General features: G+C 21.8%; 2 protein-coding genes, 1 long non-coding RNA gene and 2 other non-coding genes across 5 annotated transcripts; 4 read left to right on the top strand and 1 right to left on the bottom strand.

The window, feature by feature from the left end:
* The first annotated feature begins 489 nt into the window (after positions 1–489).
* On the top strand, positions 490–8,352 carry LOC127279329 (60S ribosomal protein L4). Its single transcript, XM_051301622.1, has 8 exons — positions 490–652; positions 1,314–1,491; positions 4,394–4,639; positions 5,180–5,304; positions 5,649–5,747; positions 6,940–7,211; positions 7,650–7,809; positions 8,145–8,352. The coding sequence occupies exons 1-8, from the start codon at positions 650–652 to the stop codon at positions 8,295–8,297; spliced, it is 1,236 nt and encodes a 411-aa protein (XP_051157579.1). The 5' UTR covers positions 490–649; the 3' UTR covers positions 8,298–8,352.
* On the top strand, positions 1,164–1,237 carry LOC127279330 (small nucleolar RNA SNORD18). Its single transcript, XR_007842625.1, has one exon. It is a non-coding gene; the product is annotated as a small nucleolar RNA SNORD18 (small nucleolar RNA).
* LOC127279331 (small nucleolar RNA SNORD18) lies at positions 7,494–7,567 on the top strand. The gene has a single exon (XR_007842626.1). It is a non-coding gene; the product is annotated as a small nucleolar RNA SNORD18 (small nucleolar RNA).
* A 2,019-nt stretch (positions 8,353–10,371) lies between the features above and the next one.
* Positions 10,372–15,752, top strand: LOC127279328 (venom metalloproteinase antarease-like TtrivMP_A). The gene is made up of 12 exons (XM_051301621.1): positions 10,372–11,020; positions 11,115–11,308; positions 11,411–11,503; positions 11,594–11,759; positions 12,058–12,190; positions 12,631–12,760; positions 13,278–13,473; positions 13,870–13,990; positions 14,113–14,271; positions 14,427–14,562; positions 15,008–15,109; positions 15,501–15,752. The coding sequence occupies exons 1-12, from the start codon at positions 10,942–10,944 to the stop codon at positions 15,534–15,536; spliced, it is 1,545 nt and encodes a 514-aa protein (XP_051157578.1). The 5' UTR covers positions 10,372–10,941; the 3' UTR covers positions 15,537–15,752.
* A 350-nt stretch (positions 15,753–16,102) lies between these two features.
* Positions 16,103–20,384, bottom strand: LOC127279327 (uncharacterized). The gene is made up of 4 exons (XR_007842624.1): positions 20,247–20,384; positions 17,882–18,010; positions 17,468–17,571; positions 16,103–16,362 (listed from the first exon to the last, which is right to left on the bottom strand). It is a non-coding gene; the product is annotated as an uncharacterized LOC127279327 (long non-coding RNA).
* Between the last annotated feature and the right edge of the window lie 277 nt (positions 20,385–20,661).

Below are 20,661 nucleotides of genomic sequence, written 5' to 3'. Positions count from 1 at the left end.
ATTTTCTTTTTATAAAATTATTTGCAAAAATGTTTTTTTTTTACATATTCAAAACTACCCGCCATAAAGGTGCTACAACAACAGCTGGCAGTTTTGTATTCGCTCTCATGTGACTTTCTTGTGTGCACGCGCAACAAATTTTTAGTTGTCGAAAATAAAAATTAATTAGTGAATTACTAATTAATTCAATTTAATCAATTAAAACGAATATTTTTTAATAAATTAATATTTTATTTATATAAAATATAAAGAACTCAATTTGGAAACATCCCTAGAAAACTGTCATATTTCAGAGGTTCCTTCGTACCTTTTCTGCTTTCCAATCTCTGACAATTCAACCTATGAATGAACCCTAAACTTTTAAGTCACATTTTTGTTTATTAATTATTAATATTTATTACATTTATAACATTTTTTTAAAACAATTATCAATAAATAGTAACAAAAACAAAAATATAATTAAAAAAAAAAAAAAAAAAACTATTGGACATTTAAAAAATCGCTCATTATTAAAAGCATGCGCACTAGTAAATGAAATTTACACACTCAACTTCCGGAAGCGTTCCAATTCTTTTTTATTTAGGCGAAGTCAAAAGCCTACACGGTGGATGATATTTTGCACGTAAAAAGGCATTAAATCATCCTCAAAATGGTAAGTTTTATCTATTTCTAATTAATTATAATGTTAACACTAATTATTTTATTGAAATCAACAATTTTGTTGGTGAAAAATTTACTTTAGTTAAGTTTCAACATCGTGAACAATTGATCCATCTTGTTGAGCACGTGTGTCATTTTTCATGTCATTATTGTTTTTTATTATTATAAATATTTCTTTATAAACTTTTTATGCTAAAGAATTTTATTTTAAGATACAATTTTTTTCTTCCTGTCGCTTCAGTGATAAGTACAAAGTGATTTTTTGTAGAATTATCAACAATGTAAAATTTTTTTTTTTTGAGGTTATGTTACAAGTGTCGTGTACTTTTGTCACTTCTCTCTCTCTCACACACACACATCGAATGTAAAATGGATTCCTTTGGTTTCAAATTTTTCGGAAATATTTTTTTTATTGTGCGTGTTAAAGAAAACAGAGGATTTTAAGTGAAATTTAAAAAATATTTTTTTTTTGTGATTTTTCGAGAAGTTTTATTTTAAAAAACAAAAAATGATGAACTGCTTTGGTCCGTGTTGCTGATTTGCATCTGATTATAAAACAAAGCGAAATTCTGATTTTTAGTTGAAAAAAAAAAAAAAAATGTGTAAATCTATGAGAATTTTTGAGAATTTTTTTTTATTTTTTGTGATTTTAGTCACTGTCAACAGCGCGACCGGTTATCACGGTTTACAATGAAAAGAGCGAAGCAACGGAGGAAGTTATTTCACTTCCTGCTGTTTTTAAGGCTCCAATTAGACCCGATGTTGTGAATTTTATTCATCAACAAGTATCGAAAAACAGCCGTCAACCGTATTCAGTTTCTAGCAAAGCTGGTAAGTTTTTTTTTCCTATTTTTTGAAAAATAATACATTTCTTATTGTTAAATAGTTTCGAAATTTTTTTTGTAATTAGAAAAAATTAGATTAAGATATTCAAAAATATTTCCATTCTTTTTTTTTTATTTTTGAATGGAGTATGTTTTTTTTTTTAATTATTATTATTATATAATAATAAAATGCTTGGTCTGTCCTTCTGTCCTAACTTGAAGTTGGCCTTTTCTGATTTCACGTGTTTTTTTTTTTTTTTTTTGAATAGTAATCTTATGACGTGTCAAATTTTGACAATTCTTTTTCTCATTTTTGCCAAAGTTGTATAATTGTGTTTTCAAATTTCGGAATAAGTTTCTTTAAAATTCCAAATTCGAAAATTCAATTCACAAAGCTGAAGTACACAACGTTTACCAACGAAATTTTTTTTAAAGTTGTATATTGATTTAAAAATTGTATACAAATACAAAAAATTTATGATGAGAAAAAAGATGCGCCAGGAAATTTCGTACAAGATAGTAATTTGAAAAAAATTTATTTTTAAAAATTAATTTTTAAGGTACAAGGGGCCAACGAATACCTATTAAATATTCATTATAAAAACACAGGCCTCGAATCAACTTAAAGACACAAAAAGGCGTTTTAGTCGATTTATATTCCAAAAAAAGTGGATTTGTTTTTTATTTTAACAAAAATATTTTACAGATTTTTAAATAAAAAAATTTTTTTTTAATAATAATCCTTTTCGAAGGGTTAAAGTTGAAATTTTTAGAAATAATTAAATTTCAAAAGATATTGTTAATTTTCAAACAATTATTAAATTTTACACAACTAAAAATAATTTATCAAACAATTTTTGGGAAAACATTTTTTAAATTTAATTGAATTTTCAAAGATTTAAAATTGAGATTTTTGAAATTAATTGAAACTTTAAGTGTTTTGTAATTAAAGTTTTAGATGATTTCACTAAAAATTTATTAGAAAATGCGGACAAAATACAATAATTTGAAAATCATTTTTAATTGAAAAATGGTTGCAGATAGTTGAAATTTCAAAGAATATTATTAAAATAGTTAAAAATAATTGAATTTCCTTAGAGTTATATAATTAAAATTATTAAATTTCAAAAAAAGAAAATTTTCGATGGAAAATTTTAGAAATAATTACATTTTAGATGCTTTTGAATTAAATTAATTTTGAATTCAAATTTTTGAGAATAATGAAATTTTATTTGATTTTAAATTTGGAAAATAATTGAATTTGAGTTCATTTTGAATTGAAAATTTTGGGAAATAATTGAATTTTAATTGAAATTTTGGTAAATAATTTAATTTTAGTTCATTTTTGATTGAAAAGAATAATTAATTTTTAATAGAAATTTCAGAAAATAATTGAATTTTATTTCATTTTAAATTGAAACCTTGGTAAATAATTAAATTTTGAATTGAAAATTTTGGATAATTATTGGATTTTTAATTGATTTTGAATTAAAATTTCAGCTAATAATTGAATTTTAGTTTATTTTGAATTGAAATTTTTAAAAAATAATGCAATTTTTTTGTGATATATTTTTTTTAAATTATAAACAATTGTTAAATTTCATAAAAATTTTAATTGAAAAATAATTTTGATAGAATTGAATTTGTGATGTATTTAAATGAAATTATTAAAAATAATTAATTCAGTGAAGAATCATTTTAGTTCAAAGTTTGTTAAATAATTGAATTGAAGAAGATCTGAAGAAGATATAAATTTTATACTAAAAAATGTGTTTTATTTACATTTTTTTTCAAATGTAAAAAAAAATGTCGCATTTTATTAAAATAAGTCGATAAAAGTCGTATAATCCGAGGCCTGTAAACATATAATTTTCATTATTATCATTTAATATGTAATAATATTCTAATAAATTAAATTATTATTGATAATATTAATCTTTAATTTCTTTATAACCAAACAATTAAATATTCAATTTGGCGGGCTTGCGCACGTTTAATTTTGCTAGTTAAATTTATAATTTAGTAACTATTATCATAATTATTAATATTTATATAAATTTATAATTATAAAAAAAATAAATTTAAATTAAATTTTTCTTAAAATCGTGTAGAAAAATTTTAACAAAAATGTTTTTGCTCCTTTAGATATTTAATTTACAAATTTTTACAAATAACATACAAAATTTCAAATTTTTCAAAGTTTAAAAATAAAGTTACAGGCCTCGGATTAGGGTCAGTTGAGGTAAATGGGGACAAGAGGTTTTGGAGCTTAATTTACAGTTTTAAAATTATGTTCAACGTCAATATTTTAACCTCAGATCACCTGCAAGAGGTTTTTTAGTATTGCCAAGCTTTTATCTTGACAATTGACAGCAAGATAAAAAAAAAAGTTATCGCTCAATGCATAAAAACTTGAAAATCAAAGTCAAACAGTTTCAGTATTTTGTCTCGCATTTCAAAGAAAACAGACTTAAAAATCATACCAAATTTTTTTCTTATTCCTTATGACTCCTATAACAGAAATTCAATTGAATTTTTAATTTTTGGCGATAATATTTTTATAGAATTATTCTTATTACAGAATTAATAAAATGAATTTAATATCTAATTACATTAGTTATTTAAAGTAAAATAATTATTAATTAAATTTTGTTAAAATAAAAAAATCGACTTTTTTTGGAATATAAATCGACTAAAACGACTTTTTTTGTGCCTTAAAGTCTATTCGAGACCTGCACCCTGAATATTTATATGATTTTATTTATTTATTGAAAATATACTGGCAAAACATCATTTTGAAATCATTTTGATGTTTTCTTTTTGTATGATATTTTTTTCATATTTTTAATTTTTTCTTTTTTGTACGAGATAATTGAAAATTAATAATAATAAAAAAAAAAAATTGATAGGACATCAAACATCTGCTGAGTCATGGGGAACTGGACGTGCCGTGGCTCGTATTCCACGTGTTCGCGGTGGTGGTACTCATCGCTCCGGTCAAGGTGCTTTCGGCAACATGTGCCGAGGAGGACGCATGTTCGCACCCACTAAGCCCTGGAGACGTTGGCATCGTCGAGTGAACGTTAATCAAAAACGTTACGCCATGGTCTCGGCAATCGCCGCGTCTGGAGTTCCAGCTCTCGTACAATCTAAAGGTAAATTATTTTTTTTTCCTTCTATTTCCAATAATTTGTATAGAAAAAAAATTCACGAATAAAATCTGAAAACTGGATTTTTAGTTTTAATAATAATACTAATTCGAACAAATAAAAATTCGGTTCAAAACTAATTAGGATAAATAAAATTCTAAAAATTTAAATTATGACTAATGATTTTTAGAACATAATCATGCGTCCCAAAATTCTGACCCAACTTTTGAAATAACAAAATTGATAAAATCTATATTTTATAATAACAGTTTAAATTTCAAGAAATCGCTATTCTAATTTTTTTTACTTCATTTGTGAAATTTATTAACGTTTTGAGTTGATACATTTTTTTTAAAAATCCATTCTATTCTTTTTTTTTCCTAAAAGAAAATCATTTACATGATGACTTGCTTTGGTCCGTGTTGCTGATTTGCTTCTGATTATAAAACAAAGCTTCAAACTGATAATTTCTCAATTTTTTTTTTTTTTTATAAAAAGAAAGTAAATACAAAAATTTTTAAAAAAATTTATTATATTGTTAAACAGGTCATCTTATCCAAGAAGTACCAGAATTTCCACTCGTTGTTTCGGACAAAGTTCAAACTTTGCAAAAAACTAAAGAAGCCGTAATCTTTTTGAGAAGATTTAAGGCATGGAATGATATTGTCAAGGTAAGAATGGGAAAAGATTTTTATTTTCTAATTAAATGAATAAATAATAAACGCATTGGAAAATGTCCCCGTTTTTAGAAAATTATTTTTTTGAACGGTCCGTTAAAAATGCAAGAATAATATTGTCATGGCGTTCCTATTGTACGAATTTCGTCAATGGGGGTTTTTTTGACTGCACAAATTTGTTTTCCTTTTTTTTTCTTATTTATTTATAATTTTTGGATATTCAAAAAATGTTAGAATTTTTTTTTTTAATTGAATTGAAATTAAAATTGAATTTCTCCGATTTTTGTTAAATAAAATCAAAATTTTAAAGGCAGTATTTTTGTTTTTCTTTTCTATAGGTGTACAAATCACAACGATTCAGGGCTGGAAAAGGAAAAATGCGAAATCGTCGTCGCATTCAACGTCGTGGACCTTTGATTGTTTACGGACAAGATCAGGTATGACAATTATTTATTTCTTTAAATAATACATCTTTTTTTTTTGTAAATGTTTTCAATTTTTTTTAATTAGCATTTGACAGAATTTCTTTTTATACAAATTTTTACTTAACAAAATTTTTCAGCTAACGAATTTTTTTTAGCTTAATTTTAATTTTACAGTAATTTTTATTACATGACTTTTTATTTAAAAGAATTTTAATTTAATCGAATTTCAAATTTTCCCGAATTTTTAATTTTCATTTGTTCAAAATTACAAATCACCGAACAAACAATCGACAGAAAGATTTCGGCGCAATTTTTGCAAATTAATCAATCACGATTTTCTTGATAATTTCTAATTGGTGAATTTTTAAAAATTTCGCCTTAAAATCTTTCTATCGATTGTTTGTTTGGTCATTTATAATTTCGGACAAATGAAAATTTGGCGTCTTAAAATTTCTATCAATTAAAAATTTGAAATTCGGTGAATTGTAATTTCTGTCATTTAAAAATTCGAATCACATAAAATTCAATTGAATAAGAATTCTATTAAATTAAAATTCTTTTAAATAAAAAGTCATGTAAAGAAAATAATTGTAAAATAAAATATCTGCCAAATTAAAATTCTTTAAAATGAAAATTCTTATTAATGTGAAATTAATTATGGGAAATTCATGCGTTCCTAAATGAAAATAAAATGAAGAATAAAATTAAAGGTAAATTATAAATAATAAACGCATTGGAAAATGTCCCCGTTTTTAAAAAATAATTTTTTTTTAAACGGTCCGTTAAAAAATGCAAGATTAATATGGTCATGGCGTTCCCATTGATTGAATTTCGTCAATGGGGGTTTTCTTGACTGCACAAATTTTCACAATTAATTTATTATTAAATATTAATATTCATTATTTAATAACTAAAAAAATTCAATTATTGAATTTTGGAAAAGCTGTGGTTAAAATTTTTTAGAAGATTTTAAAATTGGAATTACTGAAAATTGTTTATAAATTTTTTAAAATATATATATGAGTTTTAAAGAATTTTTTTTTCCTGTTAAATAATTTAATTTAACGAAGAATTTTAGTAAAAAAAATTATTTCAAATGATAAATTTATAGGAGAATTTAAGTTGAAAAATGTTTTAAATAATTAAATTTTTGGAAAATTGGTCATTGTTACATTTCGTTTCTCTTTTTTTTTTATCCTCTCAGGGCATCAGGAAAGCTTTCCGCAACATTCCTGGCGTAGATTTAATGAACATCAATAAAATGAGTTTATTGAAATTGGCACCAGGCGGTCATGTTGGTCGCTTTGTCATTTGGACAAAATCCGCTTTCGATCAATTGGATGCTCTTTATGGAACATGGCGCAAGGAAGCTCAACTCAAGAAGGGATACAATCTTCCCTTCCCTAAGATGGCCAATACCGATCTTTCAAAACTATTGAAATCCGACGAAATCCGTAAAGTTCTCCGCGCACCAAGGTAAATTTTTTTTTTTTAACAATAAATATAAATTTTTCCTCTTCTTTTCTATTCTCGTGTTATTCTTTTTTTTTTAATTAAAAAAATACTATTTAATATTAATTTATCATTACTATTATATTTAATATTTAATTTCAAAAATTTCTAAATTGATTTTTCTTATTCCTCTGGAGTTTAAAAATATTTTCTCTTAATTGGAAAATGTATTTTTACTTTAAAATTATTTTACTAATTGATAAATATTTATATTTAATATTTTTCGAAATAAATCTGTTTTTTTTTCCTTTATGATGAATTGCTTTGGTCCGTGTTGCTGATTTGCTTCTGATTTTAAAACAAAGCTGATATCTGATTCGATTTAATTTATTGAAAGTTTGTTTTTATCAAAATAAAATGATTATTTAATAAAGAAAAAAAAATTTTTTTTTAAAATTTCAGGAAGAAGGTCCATCGCGCTGTTAAGAAATTGAATCCGCTCAATAATACCAGAGCAATGTTGAAATTAGATCCATATGCGGCTGTTAAGAAGCGCGCAGCTATCTTGAAGGCAGAAAAAAGAGAACACGAACGTGATTTGGCTCTTGCGAAAAAGCGTGGCGTAAGTATTTTTATAATTTAAAAAATAATCACAATTCGTTAATATATAAAAAAAAAAGAATTCAATTTTGAATAATTTTTTTTATTTTTTCTGTAAAACAATTTTTTTAAAATAATTTAATTATTTAATTAAATTAATAATTATTATAAAAAAAAATTTCTTTCACATCAGTAAAAAAAGAAGTTACATTTAATTTTTCTTAATTCTTAACGACACTTTGAAATAATTAAAAATATTTATTATTATTATTATAAAAATAATAAATAAAGTTAAACAACACATGAGTTTAGTTAAAATAAAATTGAAATGTAAAATAACTAATTTTCTTTTTCCAGATTGAATTGCCCAAAAAAGCACCGGCTTTAAGAGCAAAGAAATTGCTCGAAAGGCGCAAGAAGCAATTGGTTGCTTTGAAAGCAACAAAACCGAAAAAAGCTGTGAAAACTGCGGCGGCAAAAACTACAAAACCAGTTAAAGCCACCAAGTAGACACACTTGTAATTTTTATTTACATTCTAATAAACGAAAAAAATGATAAACATTTTTTTGAATGTGTTGCTTAATTTTTTTTTTAATTCATTTTTAAAGTGTTTGGAAAATTTTTCAATTTATTTTCAAACATTTTTATTTCTTTAAAAAAAAACATTCTTTTTTTTCAAATTTATTAACTGCCAATTTTCTGTTAATTTTCTTTTCTTTTTTTGTTCAAACAAAATGCAGGCCTCGGATTATACGACTTTTTCCGAATTTTTTTTCAAAAATACGACTTTTTTCGACTTATTTTAATAAAATGCGACTATTTCGACTTTTTTTTACACTTAAAAAAAAAATTTTTAATAAAACATATTTTTTTTAGTATATAATGCTGATCATCTTCAGATCTTCTTTATTTCAATTGTTTAACAAATTTTTAACTAAAATTCTTCACTCAATTAATTATTTTTAATAATTTTAATGAAATTCATCACAAATTCAATTATCATAAACTATTTTTCAATTAAAATTTTTATAAAATTTAACAATTGTTTATAATTTTAAAAAAATATCAAATAAAATTACCAAAAATTTTTAATTCAAAATCAAATGAAATTCAATTATTTTCGAAAATTTCAATTCAAAATGAACTAAAATTCAATTATTACCCAAAATTTCAATTCAAAATTAATTATTATCAAAATTTTCAATCAAAAATCAATTAAAATTCAATTATTACCCAAAATTTCAATTCAAAATCAAATAAAATTCAAATATCCGAAAATTTCAATTCAAAATTAATTATCAAAATTTTTAATAAAAAATCAACTAAAATTGAATTATTATTCAAAATTTCAATTGAAATTCAATTATTTTCAATTCAAAATCAACTAAAATTCAATTATTTTTAAAAACTTCAATTCAAAATTAATTATCCAAATTTTCAATCAAAAATCAACTGAAATTGAATTATTATCCAAAATTTCAATAAAAATTCAATTACTTTCAAAAAATTTGAATTTAAAAGCTTCTAAAATTTTTTGAAATTTAATAATTTCAATTATAACTCTAAGGAAATTCAATTATTTTTAACTATATTTTTATAATATTCTTTGAAAATTCAATTATCTGAAATCATTATTAAATTAAAAATGGTTTTCAAATTATTGTATTTTGTCCGCATTTTCTAATAAATTTTTAGTGAAATCATCTAAAATTTTAATTACAAAACACTTAAAGTTTCAAATAATTTTAAAAATCTCAATTTTAAATCTTTGAAAATTCAATGACTTTTAAAAAATGTTATCTAAAATTATTTGATAAATTATTTTTAGTTCTGTAAAATTTAATTATTGTCTGAAAATTAACAATATCTTTTGAAATTCAATTATTTCTAAAAATTTTAACTTTAACCCTTCCAAAAGTATTATTTAAAAATAAAAATTTTATTTAAAAATCTGTAAAATATTTTAGTTAAAATAAAAAAAAATCGACTAAAACGACTTTTTTTGTGCCTTTAAGTCGATCCGAGGCCTGAAAATGGCAAAAAAAAATTTATTAGATTGGCAGTTTTTAAATATTAAACATTGGGGACCACAAATGTTAAAAAAAACCTTATTATCGAAAAAAGGAATATTTTTTTTAATACAAGGTTAGAACTTTTTTTTTTTTTATAAAAATCGATCCTACAGTTTCTAAGGTACTTGATAACAAAGAAAAAGTCGATTTTTAAAAATTCGAAGACAGATATAATGTAATTTTTGATTATAATTACAAATGATAGTAAAAATATTTTAAATTTAAATAATCATCAACAGTTTTTCAAAATAATTAAATTTCAAACAATTTTTTGGAAAAATATATTTTCTGAGAAAATTAAATAAATTCACTAATTTAATTATTTTTTGACAAATCTTACGAAATTATTTTTTAAAAAAATTTATTTAGCCAATAAATAAATTAATAAGGAAATTCTCATTCTGCTATTCTTCGGTTTTGCTTTTATTTTATTTTTTTGAATGATATTGTGAGTACATTGTATTCGGATGTCAGTTTAAATTGTGTCTTAAACGTGGAATGTTGTTCCGTTGAAATTTTATTTTTGTTTATTGTTTTTGTGCAAGTTTTGTTTATTTATTTGTATTATTCATAAACAATTATTTATTTTTGTGTTTTTTTTTTTTACAAAATTGGATTATTTTATTTGGTTAATCTTTAATTTAATATAATTGTAATTTATTTTAATGTCTTTATTTTTATTTATTTATTATTAAATTTCAAATAATATGTCTCGATTCATAAGAAAAATAATTTGAAAATATCAATACAAACGAAATGTTTGATTTATGTTTAATTATTGAAAAAAAAAATAATTTAAAATTCGGAATTTATACGTGATTTATTCTTTTTTTGCAAACGATGTTTTGAATTATCAAAAAAAAAAACGTGATTTTTAATCAATTTCAGAAAGACAAATATTTTTGCTAACTATATAAATCCAGGTACAAATTAGAATATTAGTCTAATATTCCGGTGCGTGTTTCAGTCCGAACGGTATTGTCAAGTGACTTTTTCGCAATTAAATTTTTTTTTTTAAATAAAAAGAACGAAAAAAATAGTTTTTCTTTTGGAAATTTAAAAAAATTGTATATTTTCATATATGTATTTCATATTTTTCACTTTTTTTGTGCCTTTTACGCAATGTAACATTGAGCATGATTTCTCAATTATTGATGATGGTAATTATTTTTATAAATATAAATTATTTTATCAATTTTTTTCAAGAATATTCAATTTATATTTTTGTTGCATTAATTTAAATCTCTTTTTTAGTATCTGACTATGAAATTGTACCAATTCGTCACAAAAGAGGCAGCGTGATTTTAACAATTCAAACAATAATAATGGCTAAAGAGCAAATATTTTATTTGCAACCAACTGAAGGTTTAATTGCAGGTACAAAGACGAATGTTTTTACTGCCAGTAGTAGTGCTCAAAATATTGTGAATTTTAAATTTCTACCAAATGTATGTATTCTATATATATATTTTAATTTTTTAATATTAAAAAAAAAAAATTCTTTAGCAAATGAAAAAAATAGAATAGAAAAAACGACAATATGATTATAGGTGATGAACAATGTTTTCTTAAAATTTTATCAAGATCCAAAAACTTCATCATCTATTGTACACACCATTAATAAACTTGGAAAATCTGAATTTGTAAATATATTTTACATTACATGTGGCATATTTTTTAATCCATTAAATATTTTGAATTTTTGTATAATAAATTTTTTTCTTTTTTTTTAGAATGGAATCATCAATAACAACATGGTTATACGTCCTATGTTTGGTCATTTTCGTGAACGTCGCGATTTGTTGAAAAAAAATTTTTCATTATTTGAAAATGATGACGAAGGTTTTATAAATACTGATGAACATATAATTTATAGGCAAACATTTAATAATGCTTCGAGTAAATATTTCATTGCAAATAAATTAAAAAACGACTTTTTTTTTTAATTCTGAACCTACACAGCATCTAAATTTGCAGCAATATTCGCAACATTACAGTCAATATTCAAAAATTGCAGAAAGCAATGTTGGCAATATTGCTGAAATTTTAGATACTGTTGGGGGAATATAAATAATATTCTACTATTTTGGTATAATAGCTGATGTTTTAAAAATATTTATTATATTTTAATTTTTAAGGTGTTTAATTTTTTTTAGTATTAAATACGTTAATAGAGAAAGAATTTATTTTTTTTCAGAACTTTTTACACCTAAAGTGTTCGATGATAATAAAATTATGAAATTCAAGAGTATCTCCCGAAGATCACTAGCGGAGATTTCAAATGTAGTTTATCCGGAAATTATGATTTTCATTGACGATCTACTTTTTAAGTAAGTTGCAATAAATTTAATTAATCTTTGTTCAAATTGATTTCAAATTTTAAAAAATTATTCAATTTTTATTTAGCAGAATTTTATAATCACTGATTATTATTTTATTTTCATAAAATTGCATTTTTCATATACAAAATTCTGTTATATTTTTATAATTTTTTATTCTGTTAAATAAAAATTATAAAAATTTTCCCAATCATAAATTCTGTTAAATAAAAATTGTATTATTTGAGTTAAATTATTATTATTTATTATTTCAGTTAAATATATAAATTCACGTTATAAAATTGTGCTTAATAAATTTAATTTTTAATTTTACAACACAAAAATTCCGATAGGTCTATAATGTAGCGAAAAATAATCATGCTATTAGATATAAATTATTTTATTTTTACTATTATTTCAGAGGTATTTATTAATTTTTTTCTTTTTGACAGAAAATTTAATTATGATGTGATAAAAGCGATAGAATATACTTTGAGTTTCTGGAATGGAGTTGATTTAAGATACAGAGAATTTGAAAACCCAAAGATTCGCCTCTATGTTACCGGAATAGTATTACTTAATGTAATATATATTACAAAAAAGAAAATTTATTTCATTCAAATCATTGATTACTTGAATATTATCAAATATTTATATTTCCATCAAACATAATTGATATTTGTGTCAATTATAAATTGATTCAAATGAAACATATTTGATTAATTATATACGCACCCAGGAAAAAGATTCTTTGTTTAAAATAAATTTTCTCTGAATGAAAAAAATTCGTGCATTATTAGTCAAAGAAAAAATTTCTTTGATTTAAAGAAATTGTTTCTTTACTTTCTTTTTTTTGTTGACTTTTCGATTTTTTATTTTAATGAAATTTTTTATTTGAAACAAAGAAATAAATTTTTATTTCAATGCAAACAAATTTCTTTAAATGAAAAATATATATTTATTTCATTTTAAAATTGTCTGATTCAAAAAGTGATTTAAAAAAAAAAAACGTTTTCTTTGTTTCAAAGAAATCTTTTCTTTCTGGGTGTAAGGAAAATTTTCTACAATATATTTTTGAAAATATATATTTTTTTTTAAGGATCCACTGTCATTTGTGAATAATGCATTCAGCAATATTTCCGAAGAAATGGTATATTCGGAAATAATGTTGCACGAATTTAGTAAATTTTTACATGAGATTAAATTCATTCCACCAAAGAAGAATTATGATATATCCCTACTTATGACTGGAAGGGAATTGTTGCTTAAAGATTATGAAAATAGAAGAACAGCTGGTATATATATGTTTAATGGTATTTTTTTGAAAGGTACAAAAAAAACATCTTTTTTGTACCTTCTAAAGTAGAGGACAAGTTAAAAAAAATTTTTTTCTTTAATTGCAATCGTTTTTTGATAAAAAAAAATTATTCATCCATACAATAATTTATTAAATTTAAAAAAAAAATTTCTTTGACTTAAAGAAAAATTTATTTGATTTACAGAAAATGTCTTTGATTAAAAAATTATTTTTTTTATTTAAATTAAAGAATAAAAATTTATGTTTAAATAGAAATAAAATTTTAAAAAAAACATGTTTCGTAATTGAAGAAATTTTTATTTTATTTCAAAATTATTTTTAAAAAAATATGTTTTTTTAATATTAAAGTAATTATATTTTACATATAATAAAGGTATGGCTTTTACTGCTGGAGTATGCAGACATGAAGATGATAAATACTACTCTTCTGGTATTGTTGAAGATAATAATGGTTTTCAAGGCATTATTGCTGCTGCCCATGAATTAGCTCATATGTAAGATCGCACAAAAATTTTTTTTTGCATTTATTTTACGCGATATTGTATTAATTTATATGTAATTTTTGGAAAATTTTTTTTTTTTTAACAATTATAAATCTTTTTTTTTCATAATACAGATTTGGTGCACCACATGATGAAGAAGATTTAGATTTTGTTAAAAATGGTACTAAACATTGTCTAAAAGAGGAAGGTTATATTATGGGTGATATTAGTTATAATAAAAATAGAATTTTATTTTCTTCTTGTTCTAAAGAAGTTATTGGAATTGTTTTAAGGTGCGTTGAAAATTTTAATTTTTTTTTTTTTGAATTTAAATTTTACACATGTATAATAATGTAAATCATTTAAGTTTATTTATGTTGGTGCATAATTAATTTAATTAATTATTATTGATTTATTTTTTATCTATAAAAATTTTATTCCTCTTTAGTGAAGATTTTACAAAATGCATTCGAAATAATCCAGCAGAATATAAAAATAATGAACCATTAGCAAGAATATTACCCGGTGAAATAATGTCTTTAGATGAACAATGCCAAAATCTTGGATACACAAAATGTTACACTGTAAGTTCCATTAACTGTAACTGTTCTAAAATTAATTTTTTTTTTTTTTTTTTTTGAACATTTTTATTTGGTACAGAATTTAATTATCTAAAATTTACTTTTAATCAAATTTTTATTTCTTCCAATTATTATTATCATTTCCTCCAAAAATACGAAAATAAAAACTCTGTAAAATAAAATTCATTTCAGTAACAATTTTATAAATGGAATTTAATAGTTTAAATTATTATTATTATTATTGATTAAATGGAATTTCTGTTAAATAATAATTCGAAAAAATAAAAATTTAACTAAAAGTATAAATTTTAGGTAATGAAATTTTGTGAAATTAAAATTTTAACAAATTAATTTTAGAGCTTATTTATGTGTTTCTTTTTTAACAGTAACATAAGAATTTATTTTTATTGTCCATTTTTTGTATTTTGTTATTACAATTGTTTTATAGGAAAAAACAACTTGTTTAGAGTTATACTGTATACACAAAAACATGGCTTGGTGGGTACGTAAAATACCTCCAGCCGAGGGATCTTCTTGTGGTGATGGAAAGGTAATTAAAAATTAATTACAGTAAAATATTTTTAAATATCAATTTCCCTAATAAAACAATGTTTATTGTATTATTAAATATCGACTTTAAGATCCAAAAAAAAAAATCGTTTTAGTCAATTTACATTTCAAGAGAAGTCGATTTTTATTTTTAATAAATTTAATTAGTTAATAAATATTTTATTTCAAATAATTATTTGCTATTCTATGTAAAATTAATTTTACTTAAGACAAATTTTCAAAATTTTAATTCAGTAGGAGATTTCTAAAAAAGAAATTTAATTTTTATTTCTGTGAAGTAAATTTTTAGTTATATAAAAATTTTGCAAAATAATAAATCGAATAAAAATAAAAATTCGTCAAAATGAAAATTTTAATTAACTTTGTTTCAGTACTGCTTATCTGGTCAGTGTGTTGATATTATTTAAAATAATTCAAAAAAGAGTCAATCCATTTCAACCAAAACTGTTGACGCCTATTTTTTTCAAAATTCTATTTTAAATATAAATTATTTTTTTTTTATAATTGTTCATAACTATTTTAAAGTTCAACATTTCTTTTGATTATGAGTTGTAATTATTTAATTATAAAGTAAATTAATTTGTTGTGTCAAATTTACACTTTTTGGAAATAAATTTTTTCTAGAAAAATTTTTGAATCAAATTTTGTTTAAAATTAAGTAATTTTAATTTATACTTTCATATATATATATATGATCTACTGAGTTTTTAAAATTCTTTATATGTGGAAATATGAAATATTTTACTTTAAATCTTGGAAAAGTTTTATGAATTTTCAACAATTTCAAATATCAATATCTCCTTACAAGAAAAATGGAAAATTACCATTTTGGTTTTAGTAAAGTCTTTAGAAGTATTATTTTTAAATTTAGAGAAATTCAATGCAATGCATTTTCAAAAAAAAAAAAAATTTTTTTACGAATAAATCTTTAAAATTTTTATGTATTTGGTAAATAAACAGAAAAATTCATACATTAACGCGATTTTTACAAATTTATTTCAACTTTGCTTTAAATACAATATATAATTTTTATATTTATATAATATAAACAATATATCACCAAGGAAAAAAAAATCGTACACACTTTTTTTTTATATTTTGCTGTAGTTCTTGTAATACATTTTTTTCCATTTTTAAAGAAACTTGTTTTTAAATTTCTTTTTAAAATTTCGTCAACTTTTTCTTATCCTCCAAATCACAGACTTGATGCGATTTCATCACTTTTCACGTTTTCTAAAAATTAAAAACATAATTTTCTCAATAAAACACATTGATAATTACATATATATATATATATATAAAATGTTAATTTAAAATTTAATCAGACAAAAGATTTGTTTAATAATCAGAAGCAAATCAGCAACACGGACCAAATCAAATCATCATGAAAAATAAATATTAGAAATAGGATAAATGCACTAATTACGGCGCAATTCGAGTCAAAATACCTTTGAAATAGAAAATTTGACATTTCTATTGTATAAAGTCAATTTAAGACTTATTAAACTAAAAGCTTATGTTATTTAGATAATAAAAAAAATTTTACAGAGTGGCCACTGAAACTTAACCCTAGAAAGCACATCTGGGGTAGAAAAAATTCAAATTTCGGTATTTTTGTCAGATTTTGTGATTTTTGTTGTGGTTTTTGTAATTTTTTGGCCATATTTTGGATCCTATCAAAAAACAAAAAACGCTATCTTCTTCCTTATAAAAAAAGGAAAAAAAAATTATTTATAATAAATAAAATTTAGTTTTAATGTAAATTTAATTAAAATTCCCGGTTTTTATTAAAAATTCCGGTATTCCCGGTCGGTGACCATCCTGATTTAAACTTTATAAAAATCGATTATTTAAACAAATATGAGAAATTAAAACTAATACCGTAATTTTCTATTACGGCGCGTTTGTATCAGTTTCGGTGTATCAATTACGGTGACTCAAAATTACGTGTATTTTGAAAATACTTTGCCCACCGTAATTAAAGCCAATGGAAATATTAAAAATGTTTCAATTACGGCGAAGGAAAAAATTTCATCTCAAATAATTAAATTAATAATTGTTTAAATGTGCATTTTCATTAGTAATTGTATCAAGAAAAGATTAAAATAATTTTCTTAAATTGCAACACTTATAATAATAATAATAACAGTTATTTTTTATGAACGCGCCGTAATTGGTGCACTTACCCTATATAAAAATAATTAAACTCCTTCAGGTATTTGAAAAATTTGTAAATTTATCTCCAATTTTTCTTTTAAATCTCAAACAATCAGTTAAAAAAAGAAAAAAATAATATTATTATAAAAAAAAATATATTATTTTAAAAATAATTTTATACCTGATTTTATATACGTAAACAATCAAAGATCCAAGACGTTCAATGCAAAAGAAAATTTCGCATTTTTTCTCTTTCTGCCCTTAATCGTTGTTTTTTTTGTACATCTATAAAAACGAAAACAAAAAACTTATTTAAATTTTGATTACATTTGACAAAAATGAAATTTAATTTCAATTCAGTAAAAAAAAGACAATTTCAAAATATTTTTCAATTAATACGCAAAAGGAAAATAAAATTGTGCAATCAAGAAAACCCCCATTGACGAAATTCGTTCAATAGGAACGCCATGACCATATTATTCTTGCATTTTTAACGGACCGTTTAAAAAAATAATTTTCTAAAAACGGGGACATTTTCCAATGCTTTTAGATTTATTCATTTAATTAGAAAATAAAAATCTTTTCCTATTCTTACCTTGACAATATTATTCCATTGAAATTTTTTCAAAAAAAAAAAAGATTACGACTTTTTTTGCTTCTTGTAAAGTTTGAATTTTCTTCGAAATAAAGAGTGGAAGTTCTGCCACTTCTTGGATATGGTGATCTATTGAAAATATAATAAATAAAATTTTTAAAATGTATTTACAATTGTGCTTTTTTTATGTAAAGAAAAAATTTAAAAATTATCAGTTCAAAGCTTTGTTTTTTAATCAGAAGCAAATCAGCAACACGGACCAAAGCAAGTCATCATGTAAATAATTTTTCTCTTTTAATTAGGAAAATTAAAGGCCTCGGATCGACTTAAAGGCGCAAAAAAAAGTCGTTTTAGTCAATTTATATTAAAAAAAAATGTCGAAAAAGTCGATTTTTTTTTATTTTAACTAAAATATTTTACAGATTTTTAATTAAAAAAATTTTTTTTTAAATAATAATACTTTTGGAAGGGTTAAAGTTGAAATTTTGAGAAATAATTGAATTTCAAAAGATTTTGTTAATTTTCAGACAATAATTAAATTTTACGGAACTAAAAATAATTTATCAAATATTTTTTTTATTCACCTTTTTTAAAAGTAATTGAATTTTCAAAGATTTACAATTGAGATTTTTGAAATGAATTAAACTTCAAGTGATCTTTAATAAAAATTTTTTGATGATTTCACTAAAAAATTTATTAGAAATTGCGGACAAAAATACAATAATTTGAAAACCCTTTTTAATTGAAAAATGGTTTCAGATAATTGAATTTTCAAAGAATAGTATAAAAATAGTTAAAAATAATTGAATTTCCTTAGAGTTATAATTAAAATTATAAAATTTCAAAAATTTTTAGAAATAATTAAATTTTAGATGCTTTCAAATTCAAATTTTAGAAAATAATTGAAATTTTGGATAATAATTCAATATTGTAGATGATTATTGATTGAAAATTTTGATAATAATTAATTTTGAATTGAAATTTTTAAAAATAATTGAATTGTAGTTGATTTTAAATTGAAAATTTTGAAAATAATTGAATTTTAGTTAATTTTAAATTGAAATTATGGGTAATAATTGAATTTTATTTGATTTGAAATTGAAAATTTGGAAAATAATTGAATTTTAGAAGATTTTGAATTTAAATTTTGGAAAATAATTGAATTTCAATTGAAATTTTGCATAATTCAATTTTAGTTGATTTTTGATTGAAAATTTTGATAATAATTAATTTTGAATTGAAATATTGAAAATAATTGAATTTTATTTGATTTGAAATTGAAAATTTGGAAAATAATTGAATTTTAGTTGATTTTTAATTTAAAATTTTGAAAATAATTGAATTTTTCCAATTATTTTGGGAAATAATTGAATTTTAATTGAAATTTTGGATAATAATTTAATTTTAATTGATTTTTGATTGAAAATTTTGATAATATTTAATTTTAAATTGAAATTTTTTAAAAATAATTGAATTTTATTTGATATTGAATTGATTTATGATTTTAAATTAAAATTTTTTGGTTTTTTTATTTTTCATAAAAAAATTTTAATTGGAAAATAATTTGAAATAATTGAATTTGTGATGAATTTCATTAAAATTATTAAAAATAATTAATTTAGTGAAGAATTTTAGTTAAAAATTTGTTAAATAATTGAAATAAAGAAAATCTGAAGATCTGCATTTTATACTAAAAAAAATATATTTTATTTATAATTTTTTTTTTTAAATGTAAAAAAAAGTCGAAACAGTCGCATTTTATTAAAATAAGTCGAAAAAAGTCGTAGTTTTGAAAAAAAAGTCTGAAATAGTCGAAAAAGTCGTATAATCCGAGGCCTGAAATTATAGATTATTATTATTATACTATAAAATTATTACAATTTTAATTTTAGAAAATTATATAATTTTTAATATATTTAATATCTTTATATATTCGTAAATTAACATTCTTTTTATTTTCATGAGAACAATTTGTTAAATAATTATTTTAAAATACTTGAAAATAGTTCAAAAATGTTAGGTTAGGAGTGTCGGATTTTTTTTTTAGCAATTTTTATGCCTTTTATTATATCTACATTTTCCCACTTCACAACCATTGTTTACCATATTTTAAATTTCTCCACAAAATTTCAACTCAATCCATTCAACATTTTACGAGAAAATTTACGGACAAATTAACATTACAGACCTAACAGTCACCTGACATTAACGAAAAGCAAAATTATTTGATTTCGAGTGACACGTGTTTCAAAAATATTTATACTCTACTATGTCAAAATTTTAAGAAAATTTAATAAAAATATTATTAAAATTTAACGGAATATTTATTGAATAAAGAGAATAGCAATTAAAATTCAATATTTACCATTTTTTTTTGTTTTTATAACTTCTTCACAGAAGAAGGAAAAAAATTATTTCCAGGAACACGTGCACACTATGGTTAACGGAAAATTTAAGAAGGCATGATCATGATCTTAGAAACTATTTATAAGGTTTCACAACGCACGCGCAGATTAAATAATAATCAACCAATAACAATCGTGATTTGCGTTAGCTATTTTCTTCAGTGATGGGTAGGTAACATACTTCACGTATATTACATGGTTTGTTACCGTATGTTACATACGTATGATATTTCAAAAATTTGTTACCTAATGCATTTTTCGGTAGTGGGGGGGTAACATACGTATTTTACCTCTGTAACAAACCATGTAACATACGTAGAAAACCTCTAGTTTGTTACATTTACCCATCCCTGATTTTCTTCATACATAGTCTAT

Source organism: Leptopilina boulardi, unplaced genomic scaffold (assembly GCF_019393585.1).
Source record: "Leptopilina boulardi isolate dan_hultmark-lab unplaced genomic scaffold, ZJU_Lbou_2.1 LbouV2_215, whole genome shotgun sequence".
NCBI classification, from domain to species: Eukaryota; Metazoa; Arthropoda; class Insecta; order Hymenoptera; family Figitidae; genus Leptopilina; species Leptopilina boulardi.
Note: the sequence above shows the minus strand (reverse complement) of the source record. Positions and strands in the feature narration are given on the sequence as shown.